Source organism: Artibeus jamaicensis, unplaced genomic scaffold, assembly GCF_021234435.1.
Source record: "Artibeus jamaicensis isolate MK-2021 breed Jamaican fruit bat unplaced genomic scaffold, CSHL_Jam_final scaffold_537, whole genome shotgun sequence".
NCBI classification, from domain to species: domain Eukaryota; kingdom Metazoa; phylum Chordata; class Mammalia; order Chiroptera; family Phyllostomidae; genus Artibeus; species Artibeus jamaicensis.
Genome location: NW_026522047.1, coordinates 41941436 through 41963482, shown reverse-complemented (window position 1 = coordinate 41963482; position 22047 = coordinate 41941436). Strand labels below are relative to the sequence as shown.

Here is a 22047-nt window from a genome sequence, read left to right as displayed (position 1 = left end):
GTGACAATTGATCTATACTTTAACATTCCTCAGACTAAAAAATGATCAAACTTTGCCCTGGCCAGGTGGTTCAGTTGATTGGAGTGTCGTCCCATACACGATAGGTGTGGGATTGATTCCCAGTAAGGGCACATGCCTAGGTTTGAGTTCGATCTCTGGTCAGAGCGCAAACGGGAGGCAACCCAATTGATGCTTCTCTCATATCAATGTTTCCCAACCTCCCTCCCTCTCTAAAAATCAATAAACATATGCTCAGGTGAGGACAGCCCCTCAACCCCGAAAAATTACACAATATCAATAGTACTGAAGTAGAGAAAGGCTGCTGTAAAGGCAGAGACCTCTGGATTTGCTCCTGGGAACCTAGGGAAGTGGTAGTGTAATAAAACGAGTGCCCAGGCTTCCAATATAAAGTGTAATTGTTCTTCTTCCCTCCCATCTTCTTGATACTGCTGCTAAAGATTCCAACAGATGACCTCTGCTCAAGGGAAATTAAAAATATAATTGAGGAAACAATGAAAGATATAAAATAGGAACAAATATTTAACCCATTCCCAGAAAGTTACCTTGTATTAACTTCTTTACTGGAAAAGCCGGTCTGTCTTTGCAATCCATTGCTGTGAATAAAAAAGTCAAAAGGTAAGTTCTTAAATGCTGGAAATAATGAAAGAGCAAATACATAAGTAGCGCCTAGTATGTACAAAGTGGTTATACAGTTTGAGTGACTGCCAACTTCACTCCAGGGAGCTGGCAATGTGTAGGGACACTTTGGGTTGTCATGCCTTGGGGGAAGGGTGTTTACTCACATCTAGAGAGTGGAAGACAAGGATATTGCTAACATCCTACAGGGCACAGGACAGCCCGCCGTGACTAAGAGTTATCTGGCCCAAAATGTTAATAGGTTAAGAAATCCTGCCCTGAACACTGTCATACCTTCTTGGTTTATTTTCCTTGTGGCATTTATTGCTCTGAAACTTACGTTGTTTATTATGTCTTCTCCTGTACAGAACAGCAGCTCTGTGATGGCAGGGACATCTTACACTGTACCTGGAGCACCTAACCCAGAGTCTGGCACATAGGGGGACATCAATGAATACAGTAACAGCAACAATGAAGAGGGGAGTAAGTAAAACTAGTGATGAAAGAAAACACTGTATCACTGACATCACTATTAATAGGGTCTCAAAACATCCACCTTCAATTCAACCAGCTCTATAAAGTTAGAATAGTGTTTATTTTCCTTTTAAATAAGAGTTTATGAAGGTAACACAACTTAAGCATTTTGAGCTTGCCAGGCAGGAAGAACTGAAGCGCTGTCAACAAATAAGGAAAAAATGTTTTCCTGCACCAAAAAACTTAAGTAATAATATCAAAGCTGATGAAGAAATAGTCATAATATCTTTAAGCTCACACCCACCAGAAGAGGTAGCTTGGAAAAATCGAGTTGATTTTTGGCAATCTACTTATGCTTTGTAAAAGATATATACAAGTAAATATTTTTAAAAAGTAGACCTGGGTTTTCTGGAAAAACAAACAAACAAACAAAAAACCTCAGCTGTCTATAGATGAGGCTGCCTTCCCCTCTTCTAAGCTTGAAATCTAAGGTACCCAGAAAGCTCATACCTCCTTTTAATACAGTTTCATTCTCAAGTTTTCAGTTACCAAAAACCTGGATCCCCCCCCCCACCCCCGCCCTCAACCGAAGGATACACAATCTTTAGCCACTTAAACTTACTTTTAGGATCATCACAAGGATTTGTTGCTGTGGTCCTGAGCTACCAGCTTTGATGCAAACAGAACATAAGTGACCTGGGCCCAGAAGCTACCTCAGGCCAACCTAAAAACGATCCATTCAGGGATAGGGACTGTACAAAAGTACACATGTACAATTAACGCACACTTGCACACAAACTGACCACAGTTCTTTATTCTGATATCACATCCTTTCTAACTTTATTTAGTGGTAAACTATCCTTTCATTTTATAATAGTATGGTCATAGCAGGTGATGCTTTTTTTTTTTTACTTTTAAATAAACACCCCTACTGGGTCAAATGACTGTCCAAGACAGTCAGTCCACCTAACTTTCTTTATTTGAATTCTTTGTAAAATCCCCAAATCTTAAAACAATTACAGCAGCGATTCTGCCAACCCCCGTCCCTGCCCATGCCCTTGGCAATATCTGGACACATCTGGTGTCACGACTGGGGAGGAGAGGTTTCTACTGGCATCTAATGGGTAGAGACTGGGGATACTGCTTGGCACCCTCAAGTGCACAACAGGGCCCCAAATGTCAATAGTGCTGCAGTTGAGAAATCCTGAATTAGTCTAGTTAAGGTCCCTGCCAATCTTTAACTCAGTCAACACATTACCTAGTCAGCACCTACTATGAGGCAAGCATAGTGCGAAGTGCTAGGGATAAAATGGAAGTCAGGCAGGAAAGAACTCAGTCTAGTTTTCCTTGGTTCACCACCCTATGTTTCCGAGGCCTGCTAGGTGCTGGAAACCCCATCCCAAGACATAGGAAGAGAAAGGTCTTCACCTTGTATACTCGACAGGATCAAGAACCCGTGAGTCTCAGCTTCCTGACAATACCTACCACCCAGACCTCTTACCTGGGCTTGCTCTGACCTGCAGAAGCAGTTGCTCTGTCCCCGAGCCCATGTGACCCCGAGCCTCAGTTTCCCCACCCGGCCACAGGGTCTCTGCAGGGTCAAACTTGCTCAGAGAACACAAATACAACCTCTAGAGCTGGCCCTTTCGCCTCTCTGGATCTCAGTTTTCCCTCCTGGCGACAATGACCCGTCACTGCAGAGGGCCCCGAACCTAACTCAAAAGCACAGGAGAAATAAAATGGTCCCGGCCGCAACAATAACGTCAAGGAGGACGCCCTTCGGACCGCAAGCCCCTTTCTCGGGATTGTAACGACCCCACAAACTAAACACCAGGCGCAGAGAATCGGTCCGGGGCTGGGACAACCTTCTGCTCGAAGCCAATGTCTCGGCCCACACAGGCCTCTCGCCGCGCCCCCACTATCTCTCCGCGCGGGATCGAACCGACCTGTGGCCCCTCCCCTGGCGCCCGGCGCCCCGCACTCCGGCTCCTCCAGCATCGTTCCGGCAGCGGCTCAAGGTCCTTTGGGGCGGCGGAGGCGCGGGCTACGGTCCGGCGGCCGCTGATGCTCGCCCTCCCGCCCGCGCCGCTGCAGCCCCAGCCGCCGCGCTCGTATTTGGCGGGAACCGCGGCGACCCCTGCAGCCCGTGCACCGATTGGACGAGGCTGCATCACATGACGTCCCGCCTCGGGAAATGAGCACCGAAAGGAGAATCCTCGCGAGATCCGTAGCTTCCCTTCCTCCCCTCACCTCTCCTATTGATATTCCCGCAGAGGAGCGGGCTTTCTCTTGGCAGCCTGATGGGAAGAAGGTGTTCTGCGATTGGGGACGGGAGGTGTCAAGCCAAAAGATCGACACTGTGATTGGCTAAGTGCAATGGATGGGGTAGATCAGTAGGTGGGAGGACCAGGCTTTTACGTCAAGACAAAACTTTTTACGTAGGGCACTGGTGACAATCTGAAACTGCAATTTAGATGAAGACTGGAGTTTTTAATTTACCCTAATTGGACATCGGCTAGATATAGCAACAGCAATTAAGATTATAAATTACTTTTTATATGAACAAAGAATAAAATCTGGGCAGCGCTTTAAAGAATTTGATATGCTGTAAATATATTCAGAGGGAATGAATGAAATACATGTTTCTGATTTCATCATGAGGATTTTTGCACACACTGTTTCCTCTCCTAGAAAACACTTTACCCAGCTCTTTTCCTGGCTAATTTCTACCTAACTTTCAGATCTTAGATTGAGAACTTTTCTCCCTTACTCCAAACAAGTGTCTACAACGTTCTTTTTTTTTTTTTTGTAAGCAGTCACAGGTTATGTTTGTTTGCCTGTCATTTTATTATGAATTAATTTCTGTTTTTGTCATTACCTCCATGAGGGCAGGAACCATTTATTACTGTATCCCCAGGACCTATCATCGACTGTAACATTAGAAGGTACTCAATAAGTGTTTGTGTGAATATTCCAAGTAGATTGATTCCTTTGCTAAGCACAAACGATGGAGGAGATTAGGGAAGAATGTGGAAGAGAGGAAAAACATTAGCAAAGGCCCATAGGCAGCAGGGATTATAGAAGAGGAAGAGAGCCGCCGAAATCAGAGGATTGAGGGGGCCAAATTATGCAAGTTTTGTAGGCCATATTAGGAAGTTGGGAATGTATTGAGGGTAGTAGGTGGACTTCAAACGGGGAACTTTGATATGAATCGTGTTACAGAAGCATCTTTCTGGGTTCAAAATGGGAGATAAGTTGGAAAGAAAAACCCGAATGTGGGCACACCAAAGAGGAAGCTGGTGGAATCAAAGGTTTTGTCAGGGCAGAGGACAGTGGGGATAATGGAAAGGAGGTAGAAGCGGCACCCTGATGCCTGACTTAGGCAACTGAATGAATGAATGAACACAGGGCAGGGCTCGGAGTGGGATGGGAGAGACTAAACGCGAGGTGGAAATCGGTATAGCTGAGACCCAGTGTCCAACTTCTCCAGAAACATTTAAGCGCCTTTCTTATGACGTTACAGCCACCTCCACTTCTCCAGGGGTCGCTGCTGCAGCCATGGCCGCTCTAGACTCCTTCCCGCCCAGTAGCTGGCAGAAGCGTCCATTTCGACCCCCCCCCCCCCCAGCCCGCAGCAAGAGAAGTGCGCTTGCGCTCTCTGGCCGGCAGGGCGCGCGCGCGCGCGCGTGCTCAGACCGGGCGGTCGCCGGAAGTGTGCGGTTGCCATGTAATATCCTGGCCGCGCGGGCGCGAGAGAGGCTAAGGCTGCGCCCGGACGGGCGCGGAGCTGGCTAGAGGGCTGTGGAGGCGGCGCCGACCGGGCCAGTTGAGGCGCTCGGGGGCTCAGCAGCGCTTGGGAGCCTGTCGCTTACGCTGTACCTCCGGTTCCCTGGGTCCGGACGGGAGGTCCCACAGCGAAAGGCAGAATGTCGGTGGCGGGGCTGAAGAAGCAGTTCTACAAGGCGAGCCAGGTGAGCAGAAGGCGAGCCCCCTGGTCGGGGCTTCCCGGAGTGAGGAGCCAGGTTAGGCCAGGCTCTGGTTCGGGAGAAGGGCTGTGGGTACCGAGGGGGTGATGTTGGCACGCGGTCTTCACAGGGTGGGGAGAGCCCAGGAAGACCGGGGGATTCCTGCGAGGTGTCCCAGGCCCTGCCCACCATGTGGGCTCCAGTCTCCTCGAGAAGGGTGGATAGACCTCTTGGGTGGGGCAGAGAGACCCCCAGAGGTTGATCTGGGATGTGGATCCCCTTCCCCCCTCTCTAAAAAGGCTGGAAAGGCGGAAAGACTAGGGGAAGAAACAGGATTCTTGCCAGATGGCCCAGGGGGAGGAAAAATAACAACAAAGACTCTTTGGAAGGACACGGTACAAAGTTGGAAAGGTAGAGCGAAAACTCATTTTCTCACCCGTGCCTCAGGCATTCAGACCTTCTCCCCAGAGACAAGGACTGTCACTGACGACTACGTCTCTTTTCAAAGATATGTGTATCTTTCATTTAAAAGCACACACAAGCCATGTAGCATTGTCTACGTAATCCTGTGTACTTTTTTTGGTTAAATCTATCGGAATTCTCCACCTCGGGTTACACACTGTTGGGAGGGAGTGTTCTGGGCACCTGGGGCTGTTGAGCAACACTGTGGCTTCCATGCCCTCAATGCCAGGAGCACCCCCAGTCATGACAACCACCAATGTCTCCAGGTGCTGCCCGATGTCTCTGGCGAAACCTCTTTCCCCCTCCCCCTGAATTACTGCTCTTCAACATACCTCTGGAGCTTCTTGGATATTTCTAATAGGTTCCTGGTATTCATTCCATGAAGTGTACCAAAATTAATTTCCAGTCCTCAGTTGATGGATGTTTAGATTTAGAAGACTACTGTTCCCAGTAGTCTTCTGCTACAGTGAATATCTTTGCTCACAATGGGTATTGGATTTGTAGGATAAATTCCCAGAAGTGGAATGCTGAATCCAAAAATATATGTGTTTTACATGACACAGATTGTATAGATGTTTTTAAAAGTCTGGGGCAAGAAGCCCAAGAGTCCTTGAACCCTATTGGTCCCCGAGTCCCAGGTTATGAATCTTAGGTGTGGAGTTGTGTGGGTAGACTTCATGGAGGAACGAGTGATAATCTTAGGAATTGTTGAGGCCATGCTGGCAAACTGAGCTATACTCCCGATTTGAAGGTGGCCATTGGGAGGGAAGGGAGATGAGTCTCCAGGAACACACAGCTGATATCTTTTATCCCTTAAATGGAAAAGTCACAACACTAGTGGTTGTCTAGGGCTAAAGACATTTGGAGTTGTCTGCAGACCTCACATGATGGCTGAACCCTAGAGGAAGAGAGACAATCTAGAAGGATTCTAGGATTATTGCTGAGAGTGCAGCCTTTTGCCCTAAGAGGGTGGAATTACATGACCTGGCCCTAGGCTAGACCCTGCTCAAGCGGGCATCGGACTTCCGTGTGCTTGGCTGGAGCACCTGGGAAGGCTGCTCACTGTCTGGGGCCCTGATGTAGTTGTTCCTGCAGGACTGATGTGTCCATAGGTCTTGGAAGGATTCCAGAACTACTTTGTTCCCTCATGTAGACAGGTCTCTCTGGAAGCCCTCTCTTCCCTGTCCCCAGCTGCCGGGGCCCATGCTGGTGGCACATTCCATCCCGAACTAACTGGGCCTCTCAGGGCAGCCACCAGAGCTTTTCCTCTCAGGGGACAGCCTGCATTCACACCTGTGTGAGAAGCCCTTTGAAACCTGGAAAGTAATTTATTATCAGAGGTCCAGCCCCAAAGAATTGCTGCAGGGGCCACATCCTAATCTGAGAGTAATCATCTTGGCAACCTGGTCAGTTCCATGTTGAGTTGTGCTCTCAAGAGTCACCCTGGCTGTGTCCCCTTTTTTTCAGGCAGTAGTTTCCACAGTCCTGTAGCATTTTCACTGTTCATCTGGCCGTGTCCATCTCTGTGAGTTTCTTTTTCTTGCTCTTAGGAACACCCCTTTTCATTCTCTTTGCCCTCAGAATAGGGTTGCTTGTTGAAGAGTAACATCTTTTGTTAGGGCAGTAATACTTACTGAATTATCAGTGTGAACAAGCAATATGCTTTAAACCAAGTGATCTCAACTGGCCTCATTTATCTGGCCTAAGGGTATATGTATCCCCCTTTTTAGACAAAAAGGTTTGAGGACATTTATCTTCCTGTAGAACAGTGCTTTTTAACCAGGGTCACTTCTGCCCTTCAGGGAACATCAGGAAACATTTTAATTGTCACAACTTGGATTGCTAATGGTGTCTAGTGGGCAGAGGCCAGAGATGCTGCTCAACATGCTGCAATATGCTGAGCAGCTGCCAGGACCGAGTTCCCTGGCCCCAGATGTCCTGCAGTGGTGGCACAGTTAAGAAACCCCACTTGAAGTTCAAGAAAAGTGAGGACAATTATACCAGAAAAATCCCATTTGGGCCATTCTTGTGGTAGCCTTCTCCTTTTCCCAGGTTTTTTTGGTTTGTTTTAAGATTTTATTTATTTACTTTCAGAGAGAGGAGAAGGGAGGGAGAAAGAGAGGAATAGAAACATCAGTGTGCAGGAGATACATCGATCAGTCGCCTCTTGCATGCCCCCAAATGGGGACCTGGCTCACAGCCCAGGCACGTGCCCTGACTAGGAATCTAACCAGCAACCTTTCCTTCACAGGCTGGTGCTCAACCCATTGACCAGGGCCCTTTCCCAGTTTTTAAAACACAGTAACCAGCTCTGGCTGGTGTAGGTCAGTGGATTTAGCTCTGGTCTGCAAACCAAAGGGTCACCGGTTCGATTCCCAGTCAGGGCACATACCTGGGTTGTGGGCCGTGTCCCCAGTGGGGAGCACATGAGAAGCACCCACACATTGATGTTTCTCTTCCTCTCTTTCTCCTTCCCTTCCACTCTCTAAAAATAAATAAAACCTTAGAAAAATAAAACACAATAACCATGTATACACAGATGGACATGTACATAAAACTCAGCATCCAGTTTCCAAATCTTTAGAACCCCAGAGTATCTTTTGGCATCTGGTATCAGCCAAGGGTGACTAACCCTGCTCTCTTTCATCTCCTCCCGTGCACCGTCCTGGGGACATTTGCAGTGTTCGAGACAGGTAATGAAAACCTGAAAGTCACTCCTTGGGAAGAGAACGCTATTGGCATCGAGTGGGTGGAGGTCAGGGATGGTTGCTAAATACCCTGCAATGCACAGGACAGCCCTCCCCACAACAGAAAATTATCTGGCCCCAAATGTCAGTAGCACCCAGGTTGAGAAATCCTCCTTCGACACAGGTTCCTTTATTTTTCAAGAAAGAGAGAGAAATAATCAATTTGTTGTTCCACTTACTTATGCATTTGTTGGTTGATTATTGTATGTGCCCTGACCGCGGTGTATCCAGATGACACTCTAACCAACTGAACTACCTGACCAGGGCTTGAAACAGGTTTTTGTTTTTGTTTTTTTAGGAGAGAGGAGAAGGGAGGAAGAAAGAAAGGGAGAGCAGCATCAGTGTGCAGGGAATACATCAGTCGGTTGCATCTCATACACCCCCAACTGGGGACCTGGCCCCCAACCCAGGCATGTGCCCTGACTGGGAATCGAACGAGACAGTTTCTTCATCAGTCAAGACTTGAAACAGGGTCTTGATTTCAAAGACTTGTAACAGTGTCATTTCTAAATTGAGAAAGAGGAGCCAGATGGATGTGTGAGAGCGAGCTAGGGTGGGCACCAGGAATAGAGAGATACTTGGTTTCTAGCAGGTGAAGCTGTGATGTTAATTAAAAATTTGTAACTTCACCCTTGGCTGGTGTGGCTCAGTGGATTGAGGGAGGGCCTACAGACCAGTGGTTGCCGTTTTGGTTCCTAGTCTAGGGCACATGCCTGGGTTGCGGGCTGGGTCCCCCATGGGGGGCAGTGCAAGAGGCAACCACACAGTGATGTTTCTCTCCCTCTCTTTGTCCTTCCCTTCTCCTCTGTCTGAAAATAAATCAATAAAATATTTTTTTAATTTAATTTCATTGATGATACTTACTAGTATCATCAAACCAGTTACCAGTAAAGGCACAGCAGTGTTATTGTGATTTCACAGGTATTTCGTTTTTTAGAAATTGAAGACAAGTCTGTTCTCCCCACCCCACCCCCAAGCAAAAACATTACAACTTGCCGTAATGGTTCTGGGTTCATTGTGGTGATCTGGAACTGAACTTGCATCATTCCGAGGTCCCCCTGTATCTGGCAGCGTGTTGGCAAATTCCACACCATTTCATCTCAGGTGAAAATTTTCACATCTTGCGTAAAATCAGTTTGGGCTTGAGCGAGAAGTTTGTGAGCTTTTACTTCTTAGTATGTACTGTTCACTGCCTGGGTTTTAGTGCCTGGGCTGAGGAAAGTTAAAGAAGCTCTAGTGGAAAGTAGTGAAAGAAATAGGTGGCTGTCTTGGGCTATTGTCTTGATCCCTCGGGCTTCCCTGTGTAACACCCACCCCCTCAGTAGCTATCTGGTACTTAGGCAAGGCTGGAATTGGGGGAAGTGCTTTTACATGCATGTTCCAGGGGAACTAAGGAGGTAAAGGAACCTTACTGGTGAGAATCAGACTTGAAAGTTCACTTCTCATTGTCATGTGTTTTTAATTTCCAGACCTAAACTGCTAACTGGTTTTCTGATAACTCTTGTGACTCAAGTCTCCACTCTTGCGGAGATTTGAGAGTGTAACTAGGGATAGAGCTGGCAGCTGGCTGGAATGCTGGCCTAACTTACTTTTTTTTTTTGCTTGAAGAGGGAGAGAGTTTGGACTGAAAGATTGGTCCCGTCTGAGCTAGGAAAAGAGTTCACGACCACCATATCCTGTAGCCTTCCCACCCTGTTTGTGCCATTTTTGCCTTGGAGGAAACATCAAACTTCCTGTGATAGGTAGACGGAGGGTTGAGAACCCCTCCTAGAACCCCAAACTATTCAGGTGTTCCTGGGTGATGTGGCTAGTGTTTGGAATGTCCGCAGATACCATCTGCACTGATATATTTCTTAAACTTTACTTTGTGAGATTATGCTTTTGATTTCTTAGCAAAGTGCTTGGCCTGTACGTAATGAGCATGGAATGATCTTAAGATACAAGAATCTGGAAGTTGTAACCCCTTCACTTCAGCATGAATACAAGTATGGAACCTGCTCACTGCAAATGACAGGTGACAGACAAGGTCTGGAGAGTGGAGTCCTTGAGCGCGGCTGCTGCAGCTCGGGCTTTGGCTGTTGGGATGTACACATGTTCCTGGAACTGGGTTAATTCTGCCCTTAAAGGAAGTCACCCTGCTGACTTGACCTGTGCCTTGTCCCTGTGGGACCCTGGGTGGAGACATTCTCATCTGGCTCCATCAGTGGACATGCTAGGCCACTTCCCCCACTGCCTGGGTGGAGTAACCAGCCTGTGTTTTAGCTACAGGAGAGGTTTGAGGCTGTTTTCCCCTAAAGGATCTGGGGAGGGTGGTAGTGAGGGCTCTTTAAACCGTATCCCCTGCCCCACAACCCCCACTTTGCAGGTCTGTCTGCAAAAGCAGGTTAACTTGACCTCCTTCTCAGGACCCACTGTTCAGAATCAGGGGCACTCGGTCACCATGCAGCATCCTGTGCATTCTTGTTATTAACAGACCAGGACTAAGGGATCACCACATTCTGATTTCTTCACTGCGACTGCTGAGTATGAGGCCAAAAGTTCACCTCTGACTCACAATACTGTGTATTAAAGACCAGTTCAAAAGATTAAAGACAAAAAACAAAAAAACAGTTCAAGTGCAGTGGAATGTAATCGCCCTGCTTATCTGGGTGTGTTTTAAGGCAAAACCATAGTTATAGTCCATGTGCCACTTAGTAACAGCCTGTGAGGTTAGGGGTTTCACAGTCTCTCCATGTTCAGTTTCAGAAACTGGGGGCTGTCACATTTTTGAGACCCCAGAATTATCAGACTTAGCAATGAGCCAAGAAAGTCCTGCTGTTCGCGCGTCCCGCCACCCCCCGAACCTATCTACCAGGCCTTCTTTCACCAAACCAGCATTTGAGTGCTTAGTGCAGTTTGGAGACTGAGCTCATCCTTCTGCACACCGTCCACATGTGCGTCTGTTTGCTTTTTTCCTCAGAGAAGGAACTTGTAGGTTGTGATCAGTCCTGCCGTTTGCCTCTGGCACGAGTGTCTCTGGCCTTAGGTTCAAGGGCATAGGCCAGTTAGCTCTGTCCTGGTCCCTATCTCAGTGGTTCTTCTTTCCTGAGCTGCCAGTATTTGGGAATTAACCCAATCTAAGAAACTTGGTTTTTAATTTAGGCCACGCAGCCAACTTCCTCTTTAGGATTTCAGAGGCAACTGCGCATTTTGTCATTTTGGCACTGTGGCGGGAGGCTGGGGGGGAGTGGCGGGGAGGAAAGTCAAGTTGTTTCTCTTTCTGAGTTCCGAAGTGGGGTGAGGTTTCTAAGCTTTAGAGGGAGGGTTTGATGCTGAAACTTCAAGCCCCAGGCCTTTTTGTCCCAGGAGTCTAGCCCATTGAGGCAATTCTACCCCTGTACTCAAGCCCTAATGGCTTTTTAATGTGCCTGGTGAAGTGTTAGGGGCGGTCTGTGGGTTCTTTTTCAGGGCTGTCCCTGGAAAGCTGGATGGAAGAATGTGTCAGAATGTGGCAGCAGCTGGCTTCCCTCTTCTCTGTCACCTCCCCTTCCTCCTTCCCTCCCTCCCTCCCTCTTTTTCTCTCCCCACCCCTCTCCCTCCCTGGCCTTTCACAGGGCTGGATTTGGCAGCCACTTCCCAGAAGACAGCTTCATCTTCCTTTTTCCGCTCTGCTCCTAGAAAAACCTGCTGACTGGGCTCCGAGAGTGGGGTCAAGTGGAGACTCCCAGCCACAGCAGGAAAATAGCTGTGCCATTTCCTCCGAATAGTGCAATTTCCTCTGGAGGACCTGACTCAGCATCCGTCCCCTGCCTGCTTTGGAAAGGGCTGCTGCCTGGCTGCTGAGATTTTCACACCTGGGCATAAACGCCTCTGGTGGGCATCATGCCCAGTGTATGAAACAGCCAGCCTGGCTCAGCAGCGGCCATGGTCTGGGCAGTGTTTGCTGTCACAGGAGAAGCTGTCACAGCTCAACAGTTTAAGATGCCATCCCTGTGCCGGGCAGCTCTGCTCGCCCTTGGCCTGGTGAACATGAGTTCATCCTCTGTGTGTTCAGCCTTTCACATGGCATCTTCCAGGACCTCTGATCCCTTGGATCCCCCATCTCCCAGTTTCACGAACTCCTGTGTGGCAGCTTCTCAGTAGAGGACCAAGGTTGACTTGAGTGACTGTTGTCTTTGTCCCTGGATTGTAAGCTCTTTGCAGGCAGGGAGTGTGTTTTCTGCTCGCTGCTCTATGCATAGGGTTGAGCTTGGCCCAGCGTGGTGCAGGGACTCAGTAACTGGAGGGCTGTCTGCCCCACACGTGATGCTGTAGCATGGGTTGGGAGGGCGCAGAAGTGGGAGCAGTCGAGCCAGCGGGCCTGGAGAAAGCAGAGTGCTGGGACGCGTGGTAAGAAGGATGTCCCCAGCTGACCTGGTTGCAGTTTGAGCTTCAGCCTGACATTCAGAACCTTCTAGAGCCCTCTCCCTGGTTCTAGGGCCACAGTCCAGTCCTACCAGTCTGCTCAGGCCCCCAGCTGCCTGTGCCTTCCCCCCTCCTTTTTTTGAAGGCAGTGCTCCTCTTGCCTTTCCCAGCCCACTCGGGTCTCTCTGTTCACTTCCTGGTTGCCCTTTAAAGCCCTCCGTGCATCTCCTGTATCCTTGCCATCTCCCCGACCAGCACTTCTCCACCCTCTGAGCGTCTGGTGTGCTGGTCTCCCATCCACATGCCAAATACATTCTGGCATCAGATGCACTTTTCTTCTAGTCAGAGGCCAGCTCCTGAATGAGCAGGGCTGTCTAGAGGTTTGTCACAAACCCCAGTCCCCTGGGTTATGGCTTGCTGACTGTGTCATCAGGAATGGTAGGCTCCATGCACTCTGGCTGGTGTGGCTCAGTGGATTGGGCTCTGACCTGCAAACCAAAAGGTTGCCAGTTTGGTTCCCCATCAGGGCACATGCCTACAGGCCAGGTCCCCGTTTGGGGGCATGCAAGAGGCACCCAGTCGATGTTTCTCTCCCTCTCTTTCTCCTTCCTTCCCCTTTCTCTAAAAATAAATAAAATCTTGAATGAATGAATGTATGTATGTATGTTGAGCTCCTTCTTAGCGTGGGAGTTTCCAGCAGTGTCCCTGGTGGTACCAGCCCCCTCTTGGCCCTGGCAGAACCCCAGAGAAGTGGGGTAGCTGGCGAGGCCCATGAGGCCTTGGAGGGCTCCATTGGGAAAAGGTCCAACTGGTTTCAAAAATAAGAAATCATAGCTCAGAAGTTTTTCCTTTAACTTAGGATCTGCCTACCTCCAGGGGCTGTGGTTGAGAGGGACCTGTGTCTCAGGCAGTCTCTATTACACGGACCCTAAGACCAAACCCAGACTTACTCAGAGGTGCCTGGCCTGCTGAGAGATGGAGTTTGCTGGGTTCTCCCTTCTGCTAGACTACTCCCTGGCCTCCAGAAGCCTGTCCCCCCAGCCCACTGGGCTTCCTGGACTTAGCCTTGGTTATGTTAGCCAGCCCTGGCTTCCGTACCGGCCTGCCGTTTCCCCTTTCCTCTTTTCATTCCCTTCGTTCCCACCTTCCCTGCTTGTCCCAGTTGGCGCTCTGTGTGGCCTTTTCACTCTCTCCTCCCTCCCTTCTCACCTGCCCTGCACACACCACACCCCCTGTATCTTGTCCTCCAGATCTCCATCTCCAGTCATTCCCAACTACACCCTAAACCCGTGACCATGCCAGAGGTACCCTAAATGCAAAACACTCCTAGGCTCAGGGCACCGGAAGCTAGCCTCCTTCCACCCTTCCCTATCTGCACCCCGACTCTCTCTACAACCTTCTCCGCATCTTTCCCCTTCTATATTGACTCAGTATTTAAGTGTATTTTAAAGGGATCTTGATGTTATTCCTTGCTGTACCATTACAGTAACCGAACCACCAAATACAACTGAAACAGCAGGGTACTCAGTTTTACTGGGTACCTGGCCTCCGGGCCTGGGGTCTATTTCCTCTTGTTAGAGTTGTTGAAACTAGAACATGAAGTTTTGAAGGAGCTTTGGAGAATACGATTCCCTGTAAACAACATTACCTTTTTTTTTTTTTTTCCAGAATAATCAGAATGCAATCACATTGTTGCCGTGGTAATTAAGTTAGGAGTTCGAGTTCTATTGCTATAGATCTGTCTGCATGTGGAGTTATGTTCCAGAAGAGCCATCCTTTTCTGAAACCTATAGTCGTTCATATAATCGATCTTTATCTTTCTTTTTTACTTGGTTATTGAGTTTATTGGGGTGCCATCAGTTAATAAAATTATGTAGGTTTTAGGTGTACAACTCTATAATACATCATCTGTATACCTTTTTTTACCTTTTTTAATAGAATTTTTAGTTTTTTAAAGATTTTATTTATTTATTTTTAGAGAGAGAGGAAGAGAAGGAAAAAGGGAGAGAAACATCAATGTGTGGTTGGTTGCCTCTCGTGTGTCCCTTGCTGGGAACTGGCCTGCAACCCAGGCATGTGCCCTGACTGGGAATTGAACTGGCGACCCTTTTGGTTCCCAGGCTGGCACTCAGTCCACTGAGCCACAGCAGCCAGGGGTTTTTTACCTTTCTTCTCATGACACCCACAGCCATTTCCCTGGTAGTCTTCATGGAGAACCAGAAAATCCTGCAGATTTGAATTAAGGCTCTGAAGAGAGAGCGTGGGATTAGGGTGGATTCCCAAGTGTCTGGGAAGAGGCATGATGGTGAGTGGAACAGTTCAGCTGACATTCTTAGTCCCCAGAAGCTGCTGTGGCTGATAATTCAAATACCTTTTACCATGACCCCTCAGTTTAGCCTTGTTCTGTAAAGTGGAACAGTTGATCGGTGATTTTTTTTCTGCTGTCGTTTTGGGCCTTGGTCCCAGGAGTGAGAGGAGACTTGTGTGTCCTTAGGAAGCCCCTTGGAAAGAAATCTGGGAGCTTCCTGCCCCCTTTCACCCCAAGGCCCCTCATTGTCCCCTGCCACTCACCTCCCCAGGATGATGCCCTTGGTTGCCATGGGCAGGTGGGGAGGTGTCTGTCACAGCCCCAGCTCCTCAGAGCCCCATTATGTGAGGACAGGCTGGTGAGCAGCCCTGGCCTCAGGCCAGCCTTTGTGGTTCGGAAGAGGCAGTGCGGGAGTGAGGACAGGACTTTCCATCCTTTAGCCCACCCCACCTGGCCTAACATTGTTCCCTGCCTCCGCAGAGATGGGCACTCCTTGCCGTGCATTAGTCTCTTGCTTCTCATGCCCATAGGGTCAGCGCTTCACCCTGGGGGAGTCTTCGAGTTGCCGCGGCCTCTCACTGCTTGCACACTAGGAGTGTGGGCAGGGTCCCTACATGTACGTATGTGATGCCCCCACAGAGACTGTCTTTGAGGTCCAGGACATTGAAACAGAGGTCGTCTTTCTCTCCCCGCTCTGATATATTTACCTCACAGTGGGGAAGTCTCATGCGCTTCTGTCTGGGAGGTTCCTAATCAATTCCTTTCTTCCCAGGGGACTCAAGGGCAGGAGAGTGTTCTTTCCAAGCCCCAGATCTCACGGCAGGCTCCCCCCCTTTGTCCCAGAGCACCCTGTGCCCCTGAGCACACGGCGGGCAGAAGGTACTAGTGGGCCCTTCTGTTTAATAGAGTACCTCCACTGGTGGGTCTGGGAGACCTACGTGGGACATGCAGAGGGAATGTGTGGGGCCCAGGAGGAAAGTATGTTCATTCAGGAGAGTGGCGATGAGGAAGACCTCCCGCCCGGTCTGAGTCCAGGAGTCCTCCTAGGAGAGTCTGCAGGAGAGGAAGTGCACTCCCCAGAGGAGACTCCACTCGGCTAGTTCACGGTGCATTCGGCAGGCCCACCAGCCAGTCAGCAGCAATAAGGGGCATATTCCTTTCTGGGCACCTTGAATTTGCATTATGAAATGCCTTAGATGCAGAAAGAGATACGAAGAATGATCAGCTGTAGCCAAGTGCCCACCAGAGTTTGAACAGAAATAGAGTACTCCATCTCTTCGCTGCGTGTGGAATTACCACTAAAAAATGCACAGTATTGTTTTGCAAGTTTATGAGTCACAGTAAATGGTGTCACGTGGTTGTTTTTGTGTGTAATCTGCTTTCTTTGCTCAGTACTGTTCGTGCTTCGTTCACATCGATGCCTGTGACTCGAGTTTATTTCCACAGGCAGATGGCTCCCTTGGTGCAACTATTCCACGGTGCTTTCATCCATCTTCCTGCCACGGGCTAGGGTCTTTCTAAGTTTTTGCTTTTCAAACGGTATGGCAGTGAGCAATCTTGTACATGTCCCTTTAGAAGCCTGTCTGAGGGGTTTTCTTTTGAGTCAAACCGGGTTTAATGTAACCATATAGATTTTCAGTGGTACCAGCCTGGAAAAAACCAACTGTTCAGCTAGCATGGACTCAGAGCTGACAGGGGTCATGCGTTTGAGCCCTCTTAAAGGATGATATTTCACCTGCACTCCGCTGGGCTGATTGTGCCCAGGGGCCTCGGCCAGGAAGTGGTGTGTGTGGGCGCGGTGTGAGCTCAGTGTGATCAGAGGGAGCACGGACTGTAGGTCAGCCCAGGGAAGCCCGCAGCCGCGGCCAGCACCCAGAACCCTGTTTCTGCCCCACGCCCCCCTCGTGGAATTCATTTCTTCACCAGCCGGTCAGCTCCTCCGGAACCTGTTTTCTGTTTTGGTCTCGGCAGTGAGACTGAGCTCGTAGATCGCAGCGCCCGGCGTCTTCCCAGACAGGGATATACAGTTGCTTCTTGTTGTTTGTAGATTCTGTATTTGCAGTTTCACTTACTTGTTGATTTTTTTTGTACCCCAAAATCAATACTTGTGGCACTTTCACAGACATGTGCAGAGCAGGAGAAAAAGTTTCCTAACAAGCTCTGCCTTCTTGTTTCAGCTCTTGCGTTGTAAACCAGTCCTTTTCACTGCTCATTTAGTGGTGCATTTTTTTGCTTTTGTTCTTTTCGTGGGTGTTTTCACTGTTTAAATTAGCCCCTAGCATAGAACTGAAGTGCTTTCTAGGGTTTCTAAGTGCAAGAAGGCTGTGCTTTTCCTTGCAGGGAAGATACATGTATTAGAGAAGCTTTATTCAGGCATGAGTTACAGTGCTGTTGGCTGAGTTCAGTGTTAATGCAGCAACAATGTATATTAAATAAAGTGTCTCTGAATAGAAATACACATAACACACAAGGTCATATAACTTAGCCCAGTAATCTCCCCAGCACAGTTCAGTGTTTGTGGTGACTTTATAGAACAGAACCACTATGAATAAGCAGAGTCACTATGGTTCCTGTGGCAGGTAGAGTACCACTCCCCCTTCCCTGCCAAGGATGCCCCTGTCCTACTCTGTAGGACCTGTGGATGCGTTACCTTATTTAGCATAAGGGACTTGGCCTGTGGGGTTAAGAGTGTGGACCAGAGATGGAGAGAGCACTCTGGACCTAATCATAGGGGCCCTCAAGTGCGAACCCTATCTTGCTGTGGTCAGAGGGAGATGTGACTGGAAGGGAGAAGTGGAGGGAAGTCAGCACAAAGCCTTTGCTGGCTTTGAAGAAAGAGGAAAAGGCCATCAGACAAGGAATGCGGGTGGCCTCTGGAAGCCAGAAAAGGCGTGGGGATCCCTAGAAGCCCCAGTAATGGCTTGGCTAGCGTGGCTGAGTGGCGTGAGTGCCAGCCTGAGACCTGAAAGGTCGCTGCTGGTTGGGTTCCCAGTCAGGGCACTTGCCTGGGTGGGGGGCTGGGCCCCTGGGTGGAGGTGTGGGAGAGGCAGCTGATCGGCGCTCACTCCTGTGTTTCTCTCCCTCTCCCTCCCTTCCCCTCTCTCTAAAAATAAGTAAATAAAATCTTTAAAAAAAAAATCCCAGAAGTGAACATAGCCCGGCCATACCCTGGTGTTAGCCAGTGAGATCCATGTCAGACGTCTGACCTTTTTAAGATTCTTGTGTTGTTTTAATGTCGTGTTGTTTGATGTTTTGTGTTGTGTTTTACTGTTTTCTTGTTCAAAGATTATTCCCTTTCCCCATCTTCCCTCCCCTTTGACAACTGTCAGCCTATTTTCTGCATCTATGGATCTGTCTCTAATTTGTTTTGGTTTTTTAGATTCCACATGTAAGTGAAATCACATGGTATTTGTCTTTCTCTTTCCACCTTATTTCACTTGGCATGATACCCTTTGTGTCCATCCACGTTGTCACAAATGATGAGATTTCGTTTTTATGGCCTTGCAGTAGTTCATTGTCTATATGTACCAATCTCCTATATCCATCGTCTGCAGATGGACGTTTGGGTTGATTCCATATCTTGGCTATTGCTAGGAATGCTGCAGGGACAGAAGCACATATATCTTATCAGATTAATGTTTCTGGTTTCTTTGGATAAATGCCCAGAAGCGGAATTGCTGGACTTTATGACGGTTCTATTTTTAATTTTCCGAGGAACCTCCACAGTGTTTTCTGTAGCGGCTGCACCAGTTTACAGTCCTACCCACAGTGCACAAGGGTTCCCTTTTCTCCACACCCTGGCCAACCCTTGTTATTTGTTGACTTATTGATGACAGCCATTCTGACAGGTGTGAGATGGTGTCTCACTGTAGTTTTAATTTGTGTTTCTCTGACAATTAGTGATGCTGAGCATCTTTTCATATGTATCAGCTGTCGCTATGTCTTCTGGGCAGAGTTGTCTATTTAGGCCCTCTGCCCATTTTTTTAATCAATTATTTGGGGCTTTTTGGTGTTAGGCTATATTAGTTTCTTATACATTTTGGATATTAATTCCTTATCATTTGCAAATATCTTCTCTCATTCAATGGATTGTGTTTTTGTTTTGTAGATGATTTTCTTTCCTGTGGAGAATCTTTTTAGCTAGATGTCCCATTTTTATTTTTTAGGTTTTATTTATTTTTAGACAGAGGGGAAAGGTGGGAGAAAGAGAGGAAGAGAAACATCAGTGTGTGGTTGCCTGTCAAGCACCCCCACTGGGGACCTGGCCTGCAACCCAGGCGTGTGCCCTGACTGGGAATTGAACTGGTGACCCTTTGGTTCACAGATTGGTGCTCAGTCTGCTGAGTTACACCAGCCAGGGCATAGTCCCATTTTTTAATTATTCTTTTGTCGCCCTTGCCTAAGGAAACACATCCAAAAAGATATTGGTAAGGGCACTGTCAGAATGTTTACTGCCTATATTTTCTTCCAGGAGTTTCATGGTTTCTGGTCTTATACCTAAATCTTTAATTCATTTTGAGTTTCTTTTTATATGTGCTGTAAGAAGAAGTTCAGTTTCTTTTCTTTCTTTCTTTTTTTTTTTTGCATGTATCCAGTTTTCCTAACACCATTTTTTGAAGAGACCATCTTTACCCCATTATACAGAGTGGGGCAGAAACAGACTTACAGTTTTGTGTACATGAAACAGTCTATTCTTTTATCATTATTTATTGTATTATTTTCTATACAAGCAACTGTAAGCCCGCTTTTGCTCCACCCTGTGTATCCTTGCCTCCTTTGTCATGGAATAATTGATCGTATAAGTGAGGGTTTACTTCTGGCCTCTCCATTCCATCCCATGCCCCTGTGTGTCTGTCTTTATGCCCGTGCCATGCTGTTTTGATTATTGTAGTTTTTGTAGTACAGGGATGTCAGGGCACGATACCTCCCACTTTGCTTTTTCTCAAAATTCCTTTGGCTTTGTGGGGCTTTTGTGATTTCATAGAATTTTAGGATTCGTTCTAATTCTGGGAAAATGCCACTGGTAATGTAATGGGGATTGCATTAAATCTGCAGATTGTTTTGGATAGTAAGGACATTCAAACAACATTAACTCTTCCAGTCCATGAACAAGGTATATCTTCTCATTTATTGTATCTTCTAGAAACTCATATTTTAAGTCACTGAACTTGTGGTAATTTGTCACAGCAGCTGTGGGAAAGTCACATAAGTCCAAACTGTTTCAATTCCTTGTCCTGCTAAAGGTTTTCAGCTCAGCCTTTTTGGGGGGTGTTATTCTTTATAGCTTTCTTCTCCAACTTAATGGCTGAAGCCAGCAAAATGATGGGGCCAAGCCGACTTACAGGCACAGTGCTAAGAGCGGGTCTGCCCCGAGCTGTCGTCAGCTACGGGTGTCCGGCGCCTTTGCAAGGCGGCCGTGCTCCTCCGTCCTCTGCGTTGGTGCAGACCCCAGTGTCCCCTTGTCTCTGCCTTTTCTCGCATTGCGTCCTTTATCTCCCTGCCTCCATTTTCAGCCCATCCTTCAAAGCCAAGTCCAGGTCATCTCCTTGGGAATCTTCCCTGTAGGTTCCTTGGCAGAGGTCCTTATGTTATCATTCTTTGTGTGCTTTTGTTAGTAATCTTTTCCCCCCACTATATACCTGACACATATAAATAGAAAATATTTTTTGAATGAGTAAGAGCAAACTTCTCAAAAGGGGAGATCTGGTCTTCTGACTTTGACCCCAAATGTTCATCTTAGGGCAGGAAAGTGTCCCAAACACATACAGTGGCGAAGTGATTGAAATAGGGCCACTACGGTGACGCAGGTTCCTATGACAAGTGCCTCGTAGGGAGAGACCAGGGATGATTCATTCATAGGGAGTTGACTGGGACATTAGTTTTGAATTTGGACACAGGAAGGAGGAAGGAAAGGAGGACGGGACACGGGGCTTCCTGGCAGGCACTGCAGCCGGGGCCTCTGGGACCCTGGTCTGTCCTGTTGTGTTCTCGTCCTTGTCCAGGAGCCCAGACACTCTCTGTCTGCAGGGTCAGTCCTCCCAGGGACCTGTAGCTGCCACAGATGCTGGGTGTTGGGAGGAAGCCCTGGCTCCTGAACCATCATCCTCGAGTGGAGAGAGATTTGAGTGTTCTTATGGCTCCTAGATCGGGAAGTGGCCACACCAGACACGCATTCACTGTGACAGCAGAGAAGATCTGGGGCGGGGAGTGGGGCAGCTTTTCTCCTGCAGAAAGTAAACACGAAAGATGAAGAGCCATCTCTGCAGAGGGTGCCTTGAGTCAGCACTGAAACAGTCTTGGCAAATGCATTGAGACCCTCGGACTTACAGTGGGGGGACCCTCACCCGGAGTGAAAGCACGGATTCCTGGAAGTAATGTGCACCATCTGGAAGGAAAGAGGGCAGGGGCGTCCCAGGGGCAAGGAGCATGTCAGCGAGGATGAGGGGCAGAAAGCCACTGGGGTGATCAGGAGGGGTGGCCAGCAGGCCAGGTTGTTTGGAAGCGGAGGGGTGGCCTGGAGACTTGTGCCAGGTCAGGGCAGCGTTTCTGCACCCAGTGCTGCTGTCAGCGGAATATGGGGGACTCCCTACCCATCGTCCTTCAAACCTGGCACTCTGTTCCTACTTTCTCCCCCAAATGGAGCTTCACAACTGTGTATCTTGGTCGCCCGTCAGCAAATGTACTTGGTGCCGTGGGCTTCCTGGAGTTTGGGTTAGACCCCGTTAGCTGATCTCTAGGGCCTTCAGGACAGAGGAAGAGCAAGTGATCAGCCTGCCATTGGCAGTTTTCATACATGTCCCGGTGTGTGGGGTGGTATGTGTGTGGAAGTACAGACCCCTCATAGGAGGACCACGCTGGATGTGTGTCCCCTCTTCCTAAAGAGTCTACAACAAACCTTTCACTCCAGAAACCCCGGCATCTTCCCGCCCCTGCCATTCAGCAGACCCTGCTTCTGAATGTTCCTTACATTCTGAATCCCACCTCAAGCTGTCTGCCCAAAGCCTTCCTCGCCTCACTCCTTCCTCCTGAGAGCATCACACAGCTAGGGCAGGCTTGTGTTTGTGGAGCAGTT

At 48.4% G+C, this 22047-nt stretch overlaps 2 protein-coding genes across 6 annotated transcripts in view; one reads left to right on the top strand and one right to left on the bottom strand.

The window, feature by feature from the left end:
• Positions 1-3242, bottom strand: part of CHAF1A (chromatin assembly factor 1 subunit A) — a 32027-nt gene extending 28785 nt beyond the window's left edge. For both annotated transcript variants that reach the window (XM_037165327.2, XM_053658689.1), the window contains exons 1-2: positions 3057-3242; positions 564-614 (exon numbers count right to left, since the gene is read on the bottom strand). In XM_037165327.2, the coding sequence (XP_037021222.2) occupies positions 564-614; positions 3057-3108 (103 nt within the window). In that variant the 5' untranslated portion in view covers positions 3109-3242. The remainder of the gene's footprint in view (positions 1-563; positions 615-3056) is intronic.
• A 1563-nt stretch (positions 3243-4805) lies between these two features.
• Positions 4806-22047, top strand: part of SH3GL1 (SH3 domain containing GRB2 like 1, endophilin A2) — a 34655-nt gene continuing 17413 nt past the window's right edge. For all 4 annotated transcript variants that reach the window (XM_053658315.1, XM_053658314.1, XM_037165139.2 and 1 more), the window contains exon 1: positions 4806-5081. In XM_053658315.1, the coding sequence (XP_053514290.1) occupies positions 5037-5081 (45 nt within the window). In that variant the 5' untranslated portion in view covers positions 4806-5036. The remainder of the gene's footprint in view (positions 5082-22047) is intronic.